The sequence below is a fragment of the Gobius niger genome (assembly GCF_951799975.1).
Source record: "Gobius niger genome assembly, chromosome: 24".
NCBI classification, from domain to species: domain Eukaryota; kingdom Metazoa; phylum Chordata; class Actinopteri; order Gobiiformes; family Gobiidae; genus Gobius; species Gobius niger.
This window is the reverse complement of record NC_136875.1, coordinates 15,291,848-15,314,483: the sequence shown is the minus strand read 5'-3', so window position 1 is coordinate 15,314,483 and position 22,636 is coordinate 15,291,848. Positions and strand designations below refer to the sequence as shown.

The 22,636-nt window shown below is 36.7% G+C and overlaps 1 protein-coding gene across 1 annotated transcript in view; it reads right to left on the bottom strand.

Moving 5' to 3' along the window:
- Positions 1-13,584: 13,584 nt before the first annotated feature.
- The window catches only part of canx (calnexin), a 30,368-nt gene continuing 21,316 nt past the window's right edge, over positions 13,585-22,636 (bottom strand). The window contains exons 10-15 of the mRNA XM_079582315.1: positions 21,598-21,754; positions 21,195-21,410; positions 18,375-18,494; positions 18,109-18,220; positions 17,655-17,800; positions 13,585-13,672 (exon numbers count right to left, since the gene is read on the bottom strand). Of these exons, the coding sequence (XP_079438441.1) occupies positions 13,613-13,672; positions 17,655-17,800; positions 18,109-18,220; positions 18,375-18,494; positions 21,195-21,410; positions 21,598-21,754 (811 nt within the window). The 3' untranslated portion in view covers positions 13,585-13,612. The remainder of the gene's footprint in view (positions 13,673-17,654; positions 17,801-18,108; positions 18,221-18,374; positions 18,495-21,194; positions 21,411-21,597; positions 21,755-22,636) is intronic.

The window sequence follows — 22,636 nt, the reverse complement described above, 5'->3', positions numbered from 1 at the left end:
AATCTCCTAATGTACACAATGTAATTAATGTCTTTTCATGTTCATTCAGTGGTTCTCAAACTTTGAAGCGCTAGTGGGACGGGTGTGGGTTTTAAATCAAACCTGCAACAAACCAGTTGCCCCAGGACTACCATCCCAAATTCCTACAAATTTAGATCAACAATCTTAATCTAAAATCTAAAAATGTGTATAAGGTTGAACAGAATAAAGGAAGACTGGTGGAGTGCCCATTTTTTGAGAGCCACTGTAAAATGTAAAATATAAAATATAATGTAAAATATAATGTAAAAAATAATATGGAATTTATGAAAATATGTCAAGGACTTGTATGTCTTGTTTGTCTTGTCTTTGTCTTGTCTTAGTCTGGAAGCATCTGTCTGTGAAATGTATTGTGATTTTGGTATTGTTGTGTTATTTATGTTTTTGTTTTATTCAATGTATACTGTGACTGTGTCTATGTCTGAGGTGAATGAATGAATAAAAAAAATAAAAAAACATCTTGTGTTGGGAACATTCTTGAGAGTGTTGTAAATGACAGGCTGATGACATTCTTATTGGAAAATTCATTGATTTCTAAAAATCAGTTACCCAAACATTCTACACTAGATCAACTGGCACTGGACGACCACACCTGGGTAACGGCTGTAGAACCGAAGGAAACATTCTTGGACTTCAGCAATGCTTCAGCAGACCAGAATAGGGCATTGCTTTTCTTCACCTTTACCAGTGCAATCCGGAGCACCCCAGGGAAGCGTGATTGCTCCAACTCTGTTCATATTATTTCTAAATGACCTACTGACTGTTTTAGAAGACAGCTCTGTGTTATTGCCCCAAAGTGTTTATTTATTTATTTAAGATGGGACAGTGCATATTAATCAACACAAGTCCCCAAAGTCCACATGTAAATATGCCTGAGTTGCCACAGGGCAGGTCTTCAGAACAACGAGCACGACAGACACGAACAAAAGACAAGATCAAGTGGTTCATAAAAAGACTTTAAAAACAAGACGACACAGACAAATGAGAGATTTTAAACACTCTTGGTAAACAGCTCCATGTTCACACTGTGACTGCAGGTTTGTCCAGGAGTTTGACTGATCTAGTGAAGGCTCTCAGTGTTGGGATGTTCCTGATGTTCCTGATGTTCCTGATGTTCCAGGTGTGAGCCGCCCTCACTGAAACAGGACCAGCACAGCCTCCTCTGCTTCGGGCTCGTGTGCCCCCCCTGTCTGTGAGGTGGATGATCCTGCAGAGGGGGCGGGGCCAGTTTTCTATAAACCAAATACAATGTCGTGAAACCGTATCATGTTCTCCAAACTAAACAATGATGTTCTGAGAGAACCTGGCAGTGATGTAAGAGTGAAGCTTCTGATCCAGAACCTCGAGTGAAGCTTCTCTGCACTGACTGTCGTGTTGTTTTACTTGTTTGACTCCAGCTCGTCAGACAGTTTGAATGTGTGACATCATCACGGCGCTAAAGTGAGTTTTTGCTGCATCTGCCGTTAAATTATTCTGTATTTGTCTAAAAGTTTCCAAAGTAAATTTTATTTTATTTGTTACTTTTTTGGCTTGGGATTTGAATGTGAGTTTAGAATCAATAACGAGCCTAAATATTTATATTCTTGAACCACTGCTAATGCGTGTCCTGCAGCATCAACAGGCGGCTCAGGTTCTTTAGTAAAATACAAACCGTTTTATCCATGTTTAGAAAAAGACCTGAATTGTTTAGCCGTCTCTGAACAGACACTTTGCAGCTGAAGCTCCTCTGCAGCTGAAGCTCCTTCGTGGCTGAAGCTCCTTCGCGGCTGAAGCTCCTTTGCGGCTGAAGCTCCTTTGCAGCTGAAGCTCCTTTGCAGCTGAAGCTCCTTCGCAGCTGAAGCTCCTTCGCAGCTGAAGCTCCTTCGCAGCTGAAGCTCCTTCGCAGCTGAAGCTCCTTCGCGGCTGAAGCTCCTTCGCGGCTGAAGCTCCTTCGCGGCTGAAGCTCCTTCGCGGCTGAAGCTCCTTCGCGGCTGAAGCTCCTTCGCGGCTGAAGCTCCTTCGCGGCTGAAGCTCCTTCGCGGCTGAAGCTCCTTCGCGGCTGAAGCTCCTTCGCGGCTGAAGCTCCTTTGCAGCTGAAGCTCCTTTGCAGCTGAAGCTCCTTCGCAGCTGAAGCTCCTTCGCAGCTGAAGCTCCTTCGCAGCTGAAGCTCCTTCGCAGCTGAAGCTCCTTCGCAGCTGAAGCTCCTTTGCAGCTTGGCTTTTGGTCTTGCAGATAGATGAGCGTGTCATCTGCATACATTTGACATGCTGCAGATAGGCAGGCGTCTGGCATGTCATTAGTATATAGAGTGAATAGCAGGGGTCCCAGGACAGAGCCCTGTGGCACACCCATGCAGTTGTCGACTGTATTGGAGATTGCATTACTAACCCGTACACATTGTTAATGTTATTCCAGCAGCAGATGCAGACGACACAATAGTCACAGTTTCCAGTGCACATCCAGCTTTAGCTATGGCTGCTCTGAATTATGAGACTAAACATCTGGGGGTCGTCCTCATGAGTGACCTCACATTTAAGCGTCACATCGAGGAGACTTGCAAAGCAGCTCGTGAGGACGTTTTTGTTCTGAGACTTCTTAAGACAAAGCAGCCACCGAGAAGTACTGAACTACTGCTGCGCATGTACAAGGCCTACATCGGATCTGGATTGGAGTTCTGCTCAGTGCTGCTATGTGGGATTGGAAAAACATGGTGAACTGTCTAGAAAGCCGAGATGTATGAGCATCATTCTCCAGCTGCAGAAATAGCAGCTGAGCATTACAGAAAGCTGGGTCTGATCACACTGGACTCTGGCTGTGTCACTCAGCCTGGGTCTGTGGGGGATTTAAGGGGGACCTGACAAGCTATTTTAGAAACGAACAGGAATTTTCAATTTTTCTATACGACCTCCCCTTTTTAACTTTTTAACTCTTCCAACGGTCTCATGGCCACGGAATCCAAGCTTGTGTTTTAACCTCTTAACTCCCGCCTGAACCGAGAGGAGCTTTTTCCTCACGTCATCACATTTTTATTTCCATCATTTTTTTGCTGGGTATTCAACTCATTTTAGTCACATTTTTGTCAATTTTTGTCATTTTTTTTGGTAAATTTTTTATTACATTTTTATCACATTTTTGTCACATTTTTGTCACATTTTTATCACATTTTTGTCATTTTTTTGTCCTTTTTTTGTCATTTTTTTTGTCATTTTTATCACATTTTTGTCATTTTTTTGTCATTTTTTGTCACATTTTTATCACATTTTTCTCATTTTTTTGTCATTTTTTGGTCACATTTTTATCACATTTTTCTCATTTTTTTGTCATTTTTTTGTCACATTTTTATCACATTTTTGTAATTTTTTTGTCATTTTTTGTCACATTTTTATCACATTTTTCTCATTTTTTTGTCACATTTTTGTCACATTTTTGTCACATTTTTGTCATTTTTTTGTCCTTTTTTTGTCATTTTTTTTGTCATTTTTATCACATTTTTGTCATTTTTTTGTCATTTTTTGTCACATTTTTATCACATTTTTATCACATTTTTATCACATTTTTGTCATTTTTTTGTCACATTTTTATCACATTTTTCTCATTTTTTTGTCATTTTTTTTGTCATTTTTATCACATTTTTGTCATTTTTTTGTCATTTTTTTTTCACATTTTTATCACATTTTTGTAATTTTTTTGTCATTTTTTGTCATTTTTTGTCACATTTTTATCACATTTTTGTCATTTTTTTGTCACATTTTTTGTCGCATTTTTATCACATTTTTATCACATTTTTGTCATTTTTTGTCACATTTTTATCACATTTTTGTCATTTTTTGTCGCATTTTTATCACATTTTTATCACATTTTTGTCATTTTTTTTGTCACATTTTTATCACATTTTTGTCATTTTTTTGTCCTTTTTTTGTCATTTTTTTTGTCATTTTTATCACATTTTTGTCATTTTTTTGTCATTTTTTGTCACATTTTTATCACATTTTTATCACATTTTTATCACATTTTTGTCATTTTTTTGTCACATTTTTATCACATTTTTCTCATTTTTTTGTCATTTTTTTTGTCATTTTTATCACATTTTTGTCATTTTTTTGTCATTTTTTTGTCACATTTTTATCACATTTTTATCACATTTTTATCACATTTTTGTCATTTTTTTGTCACATTTTTATCACATTTTTCTCATTTTTTTGTCATTTTTTGTGTCATTTTTATCACATTTTTGTCATTTTTTTGTCATTTTTTTGTCACATTTTTATCACATTTTTGTAATTTTTTTGTCATTTTTTGTCATTTTTTGTCACATTTTTATCACATTTTTGTCATTTTTTTGTCACATTTTTTGTCGCATTTTTATCACATTTTTATCACATTTTTGTCATTTTTTTGTCATTTTTTGTCACATTTTTATCACATTTTTGTCATTTTTTGTCACATTTTTATCACATTTTTATCACATTTTTGTCATTTTTTTTGTCACATTTTTATCACATTTTTGTCATTTTTTTGTCCTTTTTTTGTCATTTTTTTTGTCATTTTTATCACATTTTTGTCATTTTTTTGTCATTTTTTGTCACATTTTTATCACATTTTTATCACATTTTTATCACATTTTTGTCATTTTTTTGTCACATTTTTATCACATTTTTCTCATTTTTTTGTCATTTTTTTTGTCATTTTTATCACATTTTTGTCATTTTTTTGTCATTTTTTTGTCACATTTTTATCACATTTTTGTAATTTTTTTGTCATTTTTTGTCATTTTTTGTCACATTTTTATCACATTTTTGTCATTTTTTTGTCACATTTTTTGTCGCATTTTTATCACATTTTTATCACATTTTTGTCATTTTTTTGTCATTTTTTGTCACATTTTTATCACATTTTTGTCATTTTTTGTCACATTTTTATCACATTTTTATCACATTTTTGTCATTTTTTTTGTCACATTTTTATCACATTTTTGTCATTTTTTTGTCACATTTTTATTATTTGCTGGGTATTCAACTCATTTTAGTCACATTTTTGTCAATTTGTTTTGTCAATGTTTTCCTTTTTTTTATTTAAAGGGACTATACAGAGTTTAAACATGTTCCTCCATGTCCTGATGTGTGGAATGAGCTCAGACCTGTTCACCACAACGGCCTCCAAAACTCAGACAGCTGTGACTTCGGGTCTGAAGCGCCGTCGTGCACGAGGGCAGAGGAAGGAGAACTTAACTGTAAGACCTGTCCGACTCTCCCAGTGCATTGTGGTCCATATGAAGAAGAAGAAGAAGAAGAAGAAGAAGAAGAGAGAGAGTTGAGTCCTCTTGTCCCTCTGGATGTTTGGACACAGAGACTGAGCTGCAATCGAAGGTGAGGACACCGAGAAAAGGGAAGAACAAAGAGAGAAGTTGATTTCCACAGGTGTTTTGCTGCTGTTTGCTTCAGTCTCAGAAAAGGAAGGTCAAAAGAACAATGTCCACGTCTCATAAACAAACTGTGTCGATCTCGCAATAACTGAATCCATTCTCAGGCTCTTTACGCCTCGATACTTGACCATGTTGTGTAAAGTTTGAACTGGTGTTGGGACTCTTGGGACTCAGCCTGGGACTATGGGGGATTTAAGGGGGACCTGACGAGCAATTTAAGAAACAAACAGTTTTTCTATAGGACCTCCCCTTTTTAACTTTTGAACTCTTCCAACGGTCTCATGGCCACGGAATCCAAGCTTGTGTTTTAACCTCTTAACTCCCGCCTGAACCGAGAGGAGCTTTTTCCTCACGTCATCGCATTTTTCCATTATTTTTTTGCTGGGTATTCAACTCATTTTAGTCACATTTTTGTCATTTCTTGTCATTTTTTCGTACATTTTTTATCACATTTTTTGTCATTTTTTTTGACATTTTTTGGTCATTTTTTGTCATTTTTTGTCACATTTTTATCAAATTTTTATCAAATTTTTGTCATTTTTTTTGTCATTTTTTAATCACATTTTTGGTCATTTTTTGTCACATTTTTGTCACATTTTTGTCACATTTTTGTCACATTTTTGTCACATTTTTGTCACTTTTTTGTCATTTTTTTGTCATTTTTTTGTCATTTTTTTGTCATTTTTTGTCACATTTTTATCAAATGTTTATCAAATTTTTGTCACATTTTTGGTCATTTTTGTCATTTTTTGTCACATTTTTATCACATTTTTGTCACATTTTTGTCATTTTTTTTGTCATTTTTTAATCACATTTTTGGTCATTTTTTGTCACATTTTTGTCACATTTTTGTCACATTTTTATCACATTTTTGTCACATTTTTGTCATTTTTTTGTCATTTTTTTGTCATTTTTTTGTCATTTTTTTGTCATTTTTTGTCACATTTTTATCAAATGTTTATCAAATTTTTGTCACATTTTTGTCACATTTTTGTCATTTTTTGTCACATTTTTATCACATTTTTGTCACATTTTGGTCATTTTTTTGTCATTTTTTGTCACATTTTTGTCACATTTTTGTCACATTTTTGTCATTTTTTCGTACATTTTTTTATCACATTTTTGTCATTTTTTTGACATTTTTTTGTCATTTTTTGTCATTTTTTTTGTCATTTTTTGGTCATTTTTTGTCATTTTTTGTCACATTTTTATCAAATTTTTATCAAATTTTTGTCATTTTTTTGTCATTTTTTAATCACATTTTTGGTCATTTTTTGTCACATTTTTGTCACATTTTTGTCACATTTTTGTCACATTTTTATCACATTTTTGTCACATTTTTGTCATTTTTTTGTCATTTTTTTGTCATTTTTTTGTCATTTTTTGTCACATTTTTATCAAATGTTTATCAAATTTTTGTCACATTTTTGTCACATTTTTGTCATTTTTTGACACATTTTTATCACATTTTTGTCACATTTTTGTCATTTTTTTGTCATTTTTTGTCACATTTTTGTCACATTTTTGTCACATTTTTGTCATTTTTTCGTACATTTTTTATCACATTTTTGTCATTTTTTTGACATTTTTTTGTCATTTTTTGTCATTTTTTTGTCATTTTTTGGTCATTTTTTGTCATTTTTTGTCACATTTTTATCAAATTTTTATCAAATTTTTGTCATTTTTTTTGTCATTTTTTAATCACATTTTTGGTCATTTTTTGTCACATTTTTGTCACATTTTTGTCACATTTTTGTCACATTTTTGTCACATTTTTATCACATTTTTGTCACATTTTTGTCATTTTTTTGTCATTTTTTTGTCATTTTTTTGTCATTTTTTTGTCATTTTTTTGTCATTTTTTGTCACATTTTTATCAAATGTTTATCAAATTTTTGTCACATTTTTGTCACATTTTTGTCATTTTTTGTCACATTTTTATCACATTTTTGTCACATTTTTGTCATTTTTTTGTCATTTTTTGTCACATTTTTGTCACATTTTTGTCATTTTTTCGTACATTTTTTGTCACATTTTTGTCTTTTTTTGTCATTTTTTTGTTTAAACTCTGTATAGTCCCTCATTTGAAAGCTAAGATCATCAACACTGATCTATGATTTTTCCTCACGTTTCCTTCACTTTTTTGTTGTGCTTGTCACTTTTTTTGATGCTTTTTCCTCATTTTTTTGTCGCGAGCAGAAGCTTTTTAGATCTGGGAAAGGTCGAACTGGAGAAACTGTGTTCACTTAAAGGGTTAAGTTGTGTAAAAATGTGAGAAATACTGTCTTAAAAATGTCCAAACAGAAACGAGAACCATGAGGCCGTCCTTCTGTTGACCCACCACCTGCAGGGGGCGCTATAGGGGCGGCCCCCACGACCCGGAGACGGACACGTGGGGCCTGTCCGTCCATGGGGGTGGATCTCTCCTTCTGTGGTTCTCCCTGTGGGCGTTTGAGTCTCTCCTCGCCGACGCTTACCTGGACTTTACGTTTGCCTGGAGACTTCATTCCCCTGAACTTCACGTCGTCTTATTTCCTGCTCTGTTTTATTGCATTGATGTTCGGTGCAGCCGTGAGGAAACTCCTGTGTGATTCTGTGTGAGCCTGAACCGAGCACAGTTTCTCCAGTTTGGCTTTACCCCAATCCAAAAGCTTCTGGAAAAAAGATGTGGAAAAAAGCAACAGAACTGAGACGAAAACAATGATGGAAATGTGACAAAAAATGACAAAAATGTGACAAAAAATGACAAAAAAGTTACAAAAATGAGTTGAATACCCGTGAGGAAAAAGATCCATTTAGATGAGTTTTGTAGGTCTTTCAAATGAGGCGTTACACTGGCCTACAGGATTTGGGTAAAGCTGAACTGGAGAAAATGCTCTCGGTTCAGGCGGGAGTTAAGAGGTTAAATTACTGGAGTTATTGTTCACATTAAAACACTCATATCTTCATTTAGTACAAAACTATATCCATCACTCAGCATTTGTTAAAGGTGCAAGTTTGCTGAGCAGCGCCCCCTTTTGGGGGAATGGACAGTTAAAGATTGCATTGGGGGGGGGGGGTTGGGGGGGTGATGATCATTTCTCGTTCTGGGGATGAAATGTTCCAAACCAGAGTCAGAACCTCAGGATCACGGACACGTCAGGAGAACAATGGAAGAGCTTTCGATAGCATTTGTCAGGGCCAGTGGGCGCTGCTGCTCTGCTTTATGACCACGACACCGGGGGCCGCCATTGCTGTAGTACCTCCATATCGCCACTAGGCCCCCATTGAAAAGCATTGGAGTTTAGACGCCTTAAAAACAACTTTAACGCCTGGTTTCAATGTTTCCAACTCTAGACTCGGCCAGATCTTCCTCCTGAGATAACGCTGGGTTAGTCACAATATATGAAACCAATTTCTGAAATCTGGTGCTTAATGAGGGTCGGACTGTTAGCATTGGAGCAGCGTGAGCTACACGTCACACAAGGGCGGAGTCTACGGTGAAGATCCCGCCCTTATGCCCTTTTTAGGAACATGCTTCGTCAGAGCTGGGGAGGCGGAGTCTGTAAATCCGCCATGACTTCACCCTCGACCCTGGTCATTATGGTAAACGGGGAGGAGTGAGGAGGAGACGTCTATTAATATACAGTCTATGGTCAGGGCTCAACACTGAGGAAACAGCTCCCCCTGGTGGCCGTGTATTAGGCTCTTTATACCATGGTCTGGGTGAATACTCGGTTCTGATTGGCTGGTAAACTTTGTCTGGCATAACATTACGTAACTAAAGAGCAGACGACTCTTTCCTCAGCTCCTTTTATTACATTTAAACGCTCACGCTTCAGGATTATTGACAAAAAATGTAGTTTTTTTTGTTTTTAAAGCCTTTATTTCCAAAAGACAGATATTTAAAGGCAGATTGTGCAGCAACGAGAAGTCCTGCAACTCCACAAGTGTGATTGTGCAGCAACAGTTACGCTGCCAAAAGTAATGAAGTAGATGAGTATAAAACTCTCAATTTGAGATGTTTTGACTGTGAAAGCTGTAGGTGAGCTCCTGACCCGGATTATTTCACTTGTTTTGAGACGTTTCTGACTCGTTTCAATACATTTTGTCCTTATTTCAAGTAATTTCCTTTGCCAATGGGGAAAGAACATTGGTCTCATCTCATTGGCAATTTTACTTTCTTATTTCAAGTGAGATTTACCCTAGAACTCGTCACAAACGTCCTCAAAAGAGCAAAAGGAAAAAAGTCTAAATGAGATAAAAACTGCTTTAAACAAGAAACATTTCCTCAATTCAAGACATTTAAGCCAATGCTTGATATTCACTTTTTGCAGTTTAAATAACAGTTAAAGGGGCTGGATGCAAGTTAGTCATTTTCTGCTCACTGCTGCCCCCTCAGGTCAGACGTGTAACTGCAGCTTCTGTATTAAGCTCGTGCATGACGTCACTTCAGACCCGGAGTAACAGCTTTCTGAGTGACAGATTCAGAGGCCGTTGTGGTGAAACAGGTCCGAGCTCATTCTACACACGAGGACATGGAGGAAAATACTTCATTTAACATTTTTAAACTCCGTATAGTCCCTTTAAATAAGGTCTATGTCCCTCCACTGCAGCGGTTTCCATAGGAACGATTAAGGCTGCGACGATTAATCGATCAACTTGATGAACTCGATTAGTAAAATGTTTTGAACGTTATTTTAGTACGTTACTTTATTTAGTAGAAACTATATTCATAATTCAGTGTTTGTTAAAGTAGTTTTTGAATAATTAGAGAAAGTTTAGATTTTTCTCCAAATTGTTTCCCCTTAACCTCTTACCACCCGCCAAAACCAAACGCATTCTCTCCTCTTTGCCATTGTCGTCACTTTCTATTTCCCTTATGTGTTTTTGTCACTTTTTTATGGGACTTTTGCTACTTTTTTGATGCATTTCGGTCACATTTTTTGCTGGAATTTAGTCACTTTTCCATTTTTTTTCTGTATTTTTGTCACTTTTTTTTCTTTTTTCTGGATTTTTTTTCTTTTTTTCCTGGATTTTTGTCATTTTTTTTTCTTTTTTGCTGGATTTTTGTCACTTTTTAGCTGTATTTTTGTCATTTTTTTTTTCTTTTTAGCTGTATTTTTGCAAAAAATATTCTGGATTTTTGTCACTTTTTTTCTGGATTTTTTGTCTTTTTTTTCTGGATTTTTGTCATTTTTCCCCCTGGATTTTTGTCACTTTTTGTTTCTTTTTAGCTGTATTTTTGCAAAAAAAAAAATCTGTATTTTTGTCAGTTTTCACTCGATTTTAGCCATTTTTGTTCTGTATTTTTGTCACTTTTTTTTTCTTTTTTCTGGATTTTTTGTCTTTTTTTCCTGGATTTTTGTCACTTTTTTTTCTGGATTTTTGTACTTTTTTGCTGGATTTTTGTCACTTTTTTTTCTGGATTTTTGTCACTTTTTTGCTGGATTTTTGTCATTTTCTTCCCTGGATTTTTGTCACTTTTTTTTTTCTTTTTTCTGGATTTTTTGTCTTTTTTTCTGGATTTTTGTCACTTTTTTGCTGTATTTTTGTCACTTTTTTTTCTGGATTTGTCTTTTTTGCTGTATTTTTGTCACTTTTTTGCTGTATTTTTGCCATTTTTGTCAATTTGTCATCCTCATTTTCTTCTCGTTTTTTGTCGCCGTTTTGCAGAAGCTTTCAGATTTGGAGAAAACATGTTCCGGTGGGAGTTCAGAGGTTAAACTGTTTCCATATATGGGCGATCATGTCCATATATGGTCGATCATGTCCATATATGGGCGAGTCTGTATCCGTGTGTGTGGTGCCAAATGAAAAAAAGCCACTCTTCGCTCCGTTAAACTTTATTATTTAAGTCTTTATTCATCAAATTCACCAGTCTGTCCCATGCACACTCCGCCTCGGTCACAGTTTCTCAGCGTCACACGTTTCCCCCCAAAAAAGGAACAAAAAAAAAACAAAAAAGTAAAAAAAAAGAATCAGAAAAGTCGAACAGCAGAGATGAGACGAGAGCGAAGCCACAGGCGGCGAGAGACGACGATATCCCTCCGCACGCGAACAGGCCGGAACTACTTTCAAATAAAAAAAAAGGAGAAAAAACCACAAAAAAAACGTGAATATTCCAAAAGACGAGACAAAAAAAAAAGTGTTAAAAAAAAAAAACACAGAAAAAGCTTCGAGGCTACGACGAAAACGAAAAAAAATCTTTCCAAAAAACATTTCATTAATAATTATCTTAAATCTACAAACCTACCCACCGCCCGTCCACCAATCAGTGCACAGTATTCGGAGTTTCTGGTATGTTACGGGAGCGTTTCAGCCACGGATAAAGACGACGGAAACACAGAGGGACGATATATAAAAAAAGGTTATTAGGACATTTTAAAGGAACGCCAACGACTCGCCCTGAAGTATTAAAGTTCTCTCAGATCCTTCACCTTTAATAAAGATCTCACTCTCGGATCCTTCACCTTTAATAAAGATCTCTCTCTCGGATCCTTCACCTTTAATAAAGATCTAGATCCTTCACCTTTAATAAAGCTCTAGATCCTTCACCTTTAATAAAGATCTAGATCCTTCACCTTTAATAAAGATCTAGATCCTTCACCTTTAATAAAGATCTTACTCTCGGATCCTTCACCTTTAATAAAGATCTCGATCCTTCACCTTTAATAAAGATCTTACTCTCGGATCCTTCACCTTTAATAAAGATCTCTCTCTCGGATCCTTCACCTTTAATAAAGATCTTACTCTCGGATCCTTCACCTCAAAACAGGCCCAGGCCCTGAACAGTTGACTTCCTGTTTCCTTCCAGCACGCCACAGTAAAAGCACCATCTTACGGAGGCTGCTGCGAGTTCGTATGTGAGAGGACGACAGTAATGGCGCCCCCCGGTGGAGGAGCAGCGAATGATAAAACAAACAAAACCAGTCACATGTTTTTAATTAGATCTGGTTTGAAGGTTTCATATAGCGTTAGCATGGCGTGTGCTAACTGTGGTAGCATTAGCCGGTTTGCTACAGGCGGCTTTAGCCATGTAACAAAAAAAAGACAAAAAATGACAAAAAAATGAAGAAAAAAATGACAAAAAAATGAAGAAAAAAAAGACAAAAAAAGACAAAAAAATGAAAAAAAAATGAAAAAAAAATGAAAAAAAAAATGAAACAAAAAGACCAAAAAAGTAAAAAAAAAATGACTAAAAATTACAAAAAAGTAAAAAAAAAAAGACAAAAAAAAGACAAAAAATTGACCAAAAAAATAACAAAAAATTTAAATAAAAAATAACAAAATAAAGACAAAAAAAGACAAAAAAAATAACAAAAAATGAAAAAAAATAAAGGAAAAAAAAAGGGACAAAAATGAGTTGAAAACCCCCCCAAAAAGATGGAAAAAAATCTGATGACATGAGGAAAAAGATCCATTCAGATGAGTTTTGTAGGTCTTAGCTTTCAAATGAGGCGTTCCACTGGCCTACAGGATTTGGGTAAAGCTGAACTAGAGAAAACGCTCTCGGTTCAGGCGGGAGTTAAGAGGTTAACTCCACTTTCCTTCTGTCGAACTATTAACAGCTTTAATTTTGGCGGGCTGGATCGAAACAGGAAGTGACTCCTTGATTTTGAGTCAGTTAAACATCGAATATGAAGCAGGTGAAGTTTTGATTCTAGTTTGACCTGAGGCCGTGGTTTGAGCTCTGTCCTCGTGTGTTTTTACTTCCTACTTCCTGAAGAGGCGGGGCTTGTTTCCGAGGTTCCGGCGAGTCGTCGGCGTTCGGGCACATTTTTCAGAATCAGCAACGATTACGAACTATTTACTCATGATTTTTACAAAAAGATCTAGACACCGTTAAAGAGTTTACGTCGCACATTTATTAGTAGGTTTAAATTGTGCGTCTGCTAGGTTTCCCACGGCGTTAGCGTAGCCGTAGCTCGTGTTAGCTTAGCGGTGACGGACGGCGGTTTCTCCATGATTTTGTTTTTTTTGTTTTTTTTTTACGGAATGATACAGTTTCTCGAATCTCTCTCGGGTCCCGGGCGCTTCGTCCAATCCGGCGGCTCGATCGGAGCAGAAGAGGAGGGGCTTCCTGCGGCTCGTCCAATGCCCTCGGAGAGAGAGGAGGGGGGGCGGGGTCAGGGTGGCGTTTGTTTTCGGGGTTTGTTTTTTAGAGAGAGAAGGAGAGAGGGAGGAGTTCGTTTAGTCCTTTCGGGGTCGTCTGTATCGGGGGGATCTCCGCAGAGTGTCCTCCTCCTGTTTCTGAACACAGACAAAGACAAACGATTCAAAACACTTTAAACAAACACGAGTCCAGGAACGAGACGATACATCGGCTCAGGGTTCAGAGGTCACACTTGTATCATGACCAGAAGGTGCAGCAGGAAACAGATGTTCACAGACACTTCAGAAAAAGACACATAGGTCATTATTTATATTTGATAAATGCTAGAAGAAAGAGATGCACCGATTTAATACAGGGAAAAATACAATAGCGGGTATCGGCTACAAATATCCGATACTGAGCCGATACCTGTTTTGGCTCAAGTTAACATGGACATGCTGTTTGTTGTTTTGAAGCTCAGAACCTGGAGATCACGGAGTTCAGTTTAACCTCTTAACTCCCGCCTGAACCGAGAGGATCTTTTTCCTCAAGTCAGATTTTTATTCCATCATTTTATTGTTGGTTATTCGACAAATTTTGTAACTTTTTTGTCATTTTTTTGTCATTTATGTCACATTTTTGTCGTTTTTTCGTCCATTTTGTAACAATTTTTTTTTCATTTTTTGGTAAAATTTTAATCATTTTTTTTCTTCATTTTTTTTATCAATTTTTTTTTCCGTTTTTTTGTCAAATTTTTATCACATTTTTGTCTTTTTTTGTCAATTTTTTAATCATTTTTTTGTCTTTTTTTTGGTCAAATTTTTGTCAAATTTTTTGTCACATTTTTCATCAATTTTTCGTCACTTTTTTGACAATGTTTTCTCCCTTTTTTGTCACATTTCCATCATTGTTTTCATCTCAGTTCTGTCGCTATTTTCACAGCTTTTTTCCAGAAGCTTTTGGATTGGGGTGAAGCCAAACTAGAGAAAACGTGCTCGGTTCAGGCCTCCGCAAATGCACTTTTGATGGTAAAATGGCGTCGGCCGCTCCGTGTCCCTCACGCTTCAGACGCTCTGAGGAGAAGCAGAGACTTTCTGACCATCTCTGCTTCACTAAAGTGTTGGAGTTTTCTTTCTCTCACTCTGCTCTGAGCCGACCATTTAACTCCGCCCCTTTCCCTTGAGTCTCCATGGAGACGGTCGTCAATCACAGCAGAGGCATGAAGACGACAGATACAGACGCATCTCGTCATAGAAGGGGGCGTGGCTTCGCCGAGGGGGAAAATAGAATCTTTAGAGAAACACAATTTTTCCCTCTTTTTATCCATTTTCTGGTGGAATATGAACTTATTTATCACATAAATAAAGTCAAGTGTAAATCAGGCCCATGTGGATATTTTCTCACAGCAGATTGTTCAGTAGAAGTGAAAAAACGGCAGTTGTAGCTAGCGCTAGCTAACCTTTAGCATTAGCCCGATGCTAACATGTAGCATCAAGTTAGCATTCTCTGTTATTCATGTATTTATGGGCTGTTGAACCTCTTTGCTCCTCCCCATGTCTTTGTTTCGTTATTTAGTAGAAACTATATTCATAATTCAGCATTTGTTAAAGTAGTTTTTGAATAATTAGAGAAAATAAAAAAAAATAAAAAATTGTTTTCCCCCTTAACTGTTTTCAAACATGACCATATATGGGCGATTCCAGAGATGCCGTCTGTATCTATAAAACTAAAACACTTCTGAAAAGGCCATAGATACAGACGGCATCTCTGGAATCGCCCATATATGGTCATGTTGTAAAACAGTTAAGGGGGAAAACAATTTGTATTTTTTTTTATTTTCTCTAATTATTCAAAAACTACTTTAACAAATGCTAAAATATGAACATAGTTTTCTACTAAATAACGAAACAAAGACATGGGGAGGAGCAAAGTGGTTCAACAGCCCATAAATACATGAATAACGGAGAATGCTAACTTGATGCTACATGTTAGCATCGGGCTAATGCTAGCGGTTAGCTCGCGCTTGCTACAACTGCCGTTTTTTCACTTCTACTGAACAATCTGCTGTGAGAAAATATCCATATGGGCCCGATTTACACTTGACTTTATTTATGTGATAAATAAGTTCATTTTCCACCAGGAAATGGCTAAAAAGAGGGAAAAATTGTGTTTCTCTAAAGATTCTATTTTCCCCCTCGGCGAAGCCACGCCCCCTTCTATGACGAGACGCGTCTGTATCTATGATTATTAAGAGGTTTTACTTCAGAGCAGACGAGGAAAATCTAAAACAGAAATAAGACTTTTTAAATAAAGGCTTATGTTTCCTTAAAGGGCCTGATTGTAGCTACATTATGAGACATTCATGAGCAGTTTTCTTTAAAGATCAGGAGACTTTTTAAAGGTTATTTCAAATACAAATCGATAAAAGGAGCTTTGCCTTTAAACTGTAACACTCGGGTCAAACGTTTTAGTTAGAGTTCGGGAGAAGTGGAGTAACTGAGCTGGTTCCTCTGCAGCTCTGCCTTTGAGATTCACTTTGTTGTGACTTTGTTTTTTCCTCGCTGGGCCGGACTTTGGGCGTGTCTGGTGTCTGTAAACATCTGGTTCTCGCTGTATCTCCATAAACGCTGCCGTGTCTCAGTGTTTTCCCTCAGCAGAGAAAGTTAAACCCGGGGAAATCCCAGAGTCGCTTAAACCCTCGTCATGTCTCTGTTTTAAACCCGGGTTTGGAGTCCAGTGGCTCCTCCTCCTCCTCGGGAACCACCTGGACTTTAACACAAGCCTCCAGGTTTAATCAGAGTCACGACATTTCACGAAGGAAACTCGATCCACATTATGAGAAAAATCAAATGTAAACGAGCCCTGATTTTCCCAAAGAAAGAAATCACCAAACACGATCAGAGGAAGATTAGTAACAAGTACTTTTCATCTGATTTAAAGTTTACTGATCGTCCTGACTTTACCTGTTAGTAACATCCTCAATTACTTTGCCTGTAAGAAATAAACAAACAAAACATAAGCCACGCCCTGAAAACTGTCCTGAGGAGAGAGCGCCCTGAAAACTGTCCTGAGGAGAGAGCGCCCTGAAAACTGTCCTGAGGAGAGAGCGCCCTGAGAACTGTCCAGAGGAGAGAGCGCCCTGAGAACTGTCCTGAGGAGAGAGCGCCCTGAGAACTGTCCTGAGGAGAGAGCGCCCTGAGAACTGTCCAGAGGAGAGAGCGCCCTGAGAACTGTCCTGAGGAGAGAGCGCCCTGAGAACTGTCCTGAGGAGAGAGCGCCCTGAGAACTGTCCGTTCGTAAAAATAAAACTACACATTGAGTTTATCTACAAAGTCAAAAAAAGTGAAAAAGCTAAATGAATAAAAAAAATGTATATATATTTTTTTAAAGTAGAATATTGAGAGAAAAAAATGGAATAAAGTCGAAAAAAATGGGGAAAAAGTAACACAGAATTGTTGTGTCTTTTTTACTTCGGAAAAAATTGGAAAAAAAAATAGACTTTTTTTTTATGTGAAAAAAAAAAAAAACATTTTTGGAAAAAAGTAGAAAAAAAATTAGGAAAACAAAAAAATTGACTGTGAAAAAAAAATTCCATAAATTAAATTTTTTTTGGGCTTTTTTTAGGTGAAAAAAAAATGGAAAAAAGTTAAAAAGAAAATAGGATTTTTTTTTTTTACCTTATGTGAATTTTTTTTTTTACATAAATGTTTGGAAAAAAGTAGAACAAAATTAGGATTTTTTTTAAAAACTTTTTTATGTGAAATGAAAATTAAATATTTTTTTGGAAAAAAGTAGAAAGATATTTGGCCTTTTTTTTTTTACTTTTTATGTGAAAAAAAATAACATCATTTTTTTTTTAAAATTGGAAAAAAACATTAAGAAAAAAAAATTGACCTTATGTGATTTTTTTTTTTACATAAATGTTTGGAAAAAAGTAGAAAAAAAATCATATTTTTGGAAAAAATAGAAAAAAATTAGGAAAAAATAGACAAATTATAATTCTATTTGGAAAAAAGTCGATTTTTTTTCTGCCCTTTTGCCGTTTGTTCAGGACGTTTTGAGATAATCTGTAGTTTTTTGCTCTAATCGCAGCAGACGCGACGTTAATGTCTCATAAAACTGACTTGGATTAAACTTTACCTCATCGTCTTCTGCGTCTTTCTCCGGCTCCTCTTCCTTTTCCTCGTCCTCTGCTCCGTCAGCTCCGTCAGCTCCGTCAGCTCCATCATCTCCTTCAGCTTCATCAGCTTCAGCCGCCGCCGTCGCCGCCTCCTCCGCCTCGTCCGCTGAAACGTACGGCGCAGAGTGAGCGTCACAGACTCAGGAGTTCCTCTAGAGGCTCCTACAGAGGCTCCTCCAGAGGCTCCTCCAGAGGCTCCTCCAGAGGCTCCTCCAGAGGCTCCTCCAGAGGCTCCTGCAGAGGCTCCTGCAGAGGCTCCTCCAGAGGCTCCTCCAGAGGCTCCTGCAGAGGCTCCTCCAGAGGCTCCTCCAGAGGCTCCTCCAGAGGCTCCTCCAGAGGCTCCTCCAGAGGCTCCTCCAGAGTCTCCTCCAGAGGCTCCTCCAGAAGCTCGTCAGAACAGGCAGTGCTTCTTACCTGGGCCGCTCTTCTCCTCCTCCTCCTCCGGCGCCTCCTTCTCCTCCTCGTCGTCCTTCACGTCCGGCTGAGGCTCGTCGGTTTTCTTGTAGTCGGTCGCTGGAGTCTTCTTCTGCAGAAACATTCACCGCTTTAACATCAGGCACAATAATGCTAAGGACACTTCACATAATAATGATCTGAGCAACGAAAAGAATGAAGATCAACAATAAACTACTGTAAATCTAACACCATGATGAGTGTTTGAGTAATGCTGCTGTAAATACCTTCCCGGTGCAGCAGAAGACGATGATGAGGACGACGGGCAGCGCCACCGTCAGGACGTAAACCACCCACAGCCAGGGCCGCTCCTCGGCTGCAGAGAGCATCTGAGTGGCCAGACCGGGCTGAAACCAGAGCCGGGGTTTATACATGTCCAGAATAATGATCCATAAAAATGATCCATAATAATGATCCATAATAATGATCCATAATAATGATCCATAATAATGATCCATAATAATGATCCATAATAATGATCCATAATAAAGATCCATAATAATGATCCATAATAATGATCCATAATAATGATCCATAATAATGATCCATAATAAAGATCCATAATAATGATCCATAATAATGATCCATAATAATGATCTATAATAATGATCCATAATAATGATCCATAATAATGTTCCATAATAATGTTCCATAATAATGATTATTATACTGAGAGTTTAAGGCGAGACGCTGCAGGTGGAAACATCAGTGTGGAGACTCTGGGTTCAAAGCTCAGTAAATGTGTGAGGAGTTAGATCTGTGATAAATCTGTGTATTTGTCCCACAAAGGAAATGACCGTATTTGGATCACAGCCTTTTGTGCTACACGTGGATACCAAACATGTCAGTATTTGTGAATGAATCAGCGTGGGGAAGACCAGGGAGACGCAGACATGTTGGAGGACATTTTACAAACTGTTACAAAATTATCAACATTTTAATAACTTTGAACTTTAAAATTTTCAAAACTGTCAATTTTTTTTTACATTTTCAAAAATCAATTTTCTAAAGCATTTTTTTTTTTTTAAATGTTAACTTTTTTTCACTTTTTTTTTTTTTTTATTTAAAAGAAAAAATCCCCCAAAATTCCAAATTGATTAAATTTTTTCCAAAGCTTTTTTTTTCAAAATTTCCCAAAAATTCAAATTTTTTCCAAAATGTTCCAAACTGTCTCCCACAAAGGAAATGACCATATTTGGATCACAGCCTTTTGTGCTACACGTGGACACCAAACATGTCAGTATTTGTGAATGAATCAGCGTGTGGAAGACCAGGGAGACTCAGACATGTTGGAGGACATTTTACAAATTATTACAAAATTCTCAAAATTTCAGTAACTTTGACATTTTCAAAACTGTCAATTGTTTTTTTACATTTAAAAAAATTCAAAAATCAATTTTCAAAAGCATTTCAATTTTTCATTTTTTTTTGGTAAATGTTCCAAACTTTTTTTCACCTGGAAATGTATTTATTTCAAAGACTTTTTTTTAAATTTAAATAAATCAAAAAAAAATCTAAATTTATTTTATATTTATATTTAATTTATATTTTACATTTTTTCCAAAGCTTTTTTTCAAAATATTCCAAAAATTCAAATAGATTTTTATTTTTTTTTAATTCATGAATCAATTTTCTAAAACATTTCAAATTTTCTTTTTTTTTTTAAATGTTCCAAACTTTTTTCACTTGGAAATGCATTTATTTCAAATACTTTTTTTTTTTTATTAAAAAAGAAAAAATCCCCAAAAATTCCAAATTGATTAAATTTTTTCCAAAGCTTTTTTTTCAAAATTTCCCAAAAATTCAATTAACTTCATATATTTTTCAAAACTTTTCCAAAATGTTCCAAACTGTCTCCCACAAAGGAAATGACCATATTTGGATCACAGCGTCTTTACTGCTACACGTAGATACCAAACAGGTCAGTATTTGTGAATGAATCAGCGTGGGAAAGACCAGGGAGACGCAGACATGTTGGAGGACATTTTACAAACTTTTTGCAAAATTATCAAAACTTTTAATAACTTTAAACTTTTTCAAGTTTGTTTAAAATGTTCAAAAATTCAACAATCAATTTTCTAAAGCATTTCAATTTCTCTCTTTTTTTTATATATGTTCCAAACTTTTTTCACTTGGAAATGTATTTATTTCAAAGACTTTTTCTTTTTATTAAAAAAATAAAAAATCTCCCAAAATTCTACATTTATTACATTTTTTCCAAAGCTTTTTTTTCCGAAATATTCAAAAAATTCTAATAATTTCCAATTTCCAAAACATCACGTATTTGTGACTGAATCAGCATGGGAAAGACCAAACTGTTCCAAAAGTATGAAAACTTTTAATAGCTTTAAAATTTTTGAAACTTTTGGAAAAATATAACACATTTTTCTAAACTTTTAGAATTTTTTGTAAACTTTTTTGGTAATTTTCTATTTTTATTTTTCTAAACTTTTCAAAAAAAATTATAATTGAAAAACTCATTTTTTATTTTATTTTCCAAACTTTTTCACAATTTTCAAAGCTTGAATTAATTTTAAATTTTAAAAACTTTTCCAGGTTGTTCCAAAACATTTCCAAACTGTCTCAAACCGTAGTTGGATGAGTTGAAGTTTGGGCTGAGATCTTTTTCCTCACGTCATCAGATTTTTTTTCATCATTTTTTTCTTGGGTAATTAACTAATTTTTGTAACTTTGTCATTTTTTCGTCCATTTTTTTTTACTCAAATCTTTTGTCAAAGTTTTGTCACATTTTTGTCTTTTTTTTGTCACATTTTTGTCAATTTTTTTGTCACATTTTTGTCATTTTTTTGTCACATTTTTGTCATTTTTTTGTCACATTTTTGTCATTTTTTTGTCACATTTTTGTCGATTTCTTGTGACATTTTAATGACATTTCCATCATTGTTTTCGTCTCACTTTTGGATTGGGGTAAAGCCAAACTGGAGAAAATGTGCTCGGTTCAGGAGTGAGTTAAGGGGTTAAACAGTGATTGTTCTGACTGTGAAGAACATTTGTGTCTGAACATAAAGTTGTCTCTGAACTCTGACCTCGGCGGCGCTCTCCGCGGACTTCTTCAGGGCCCATCCTTCGGACGCCCAGCGCTCGGCGGTGGTGCGCTCGTCCGTGATGAAGAAGTTGTCGAAGAAGATGTCGGAGGTCATGGACCAGAGCTCCAGGCCCACGGCGCTGAAGGAGCTCATCCTGAAGGGCTGCAGGTCCTCGAAGAACGCAGGGTTGGGGATCTTACGGGGCTTCCACACGCCCTGCAGGAGGACAGAGGTCAGAGGTCAGAGGGCGGGACAAGAATAGGTAAGAGAGCGGGACAACAAGAGGTCAGAGAGCGGGATAGAGGTCAATTTCAGCAAAAACTATAACTCAACATGTGACCTGATAGTTAGAGGTTATTACCTGGTAGTTGGGGGTTATTACCTGATAGTTGGGGGTTATTACCTGGTAGTTGGGGTTGTCGATCATCGGAGGCTTCCATTTGCCTTTGTAGTTGGGGTTGTCCACCATGGGCCTCTTCCACTCGCCGCAGCCCGGCGCAGACTCACATTTGGGGTTGGGGACCTGGGGCGCCTCCCACTCGCCGTCCATGTCCTCGTCCCTAAAGAGCGGGGACGAAAAAGGCTCGAAACGTCACGAAAACTGAGACTGTGGGTGTAAATTCATAAGAAGCCAACGTGAAAACCAACAGGAACATTATATATATATACTAGCTGAGACCCGGCCTTCAGCCAGGCCTCGCTAGTCTCCACATTTGATATTCTGAGATTATGAGTGATTACAAAGAAATGTCCAACCCGTCACACAGTTCAGCTGTAAACCAGTGGTTCCCAACCCATTCCAAAAACTATGGCCACTACAAATGTGTAAAAGAATGAAGGCAAAAAACAATTTCAAACAATCTGCAATTGGAGTGTTTGATGCAGCCGGACTCCTTTCTTATAAACTACAACCACAATATGTTCGCTAAACTCAGGGAATTGAACAGTGGGATAATTATGGATAAATATTAGGGGTTCAGCTCTAACGGTTTGGTTCACGGTGCAGGACCGGTGGTTTGGTGCATCACGGTAGTGCACAATAAAAAAAATAATGAGTAGGTTTTGAACTGAAATAGCCTAATGATCGTTGTTAGACAGTATTTATAACCTTACAATAAAATTGGCAATGCTTTCAAAGCTGCTTTAGAATAAAATGTACCTCTGGGCTCACAATACGTGAAAGCAAAATAGAAAACAAATGGTACAGCAGCAACGTAAAAAAAAACGGAAAAAAAACTACGCAGTGCAGGCCATGCGCTGTTAAGTGGTAGTTTCATTTTCGCTTTTACTCACACGGAGGATAAATCAGTCGGAGCAGCGCGTGTGATTAGAGGCTCGCACACACCGCCCTGTTTGGATGCGCGCGCACACATACACACGCACGCACACACGCACACACACACACACACACATCGCCCTGTTTGGATGCGCGCACACGCACG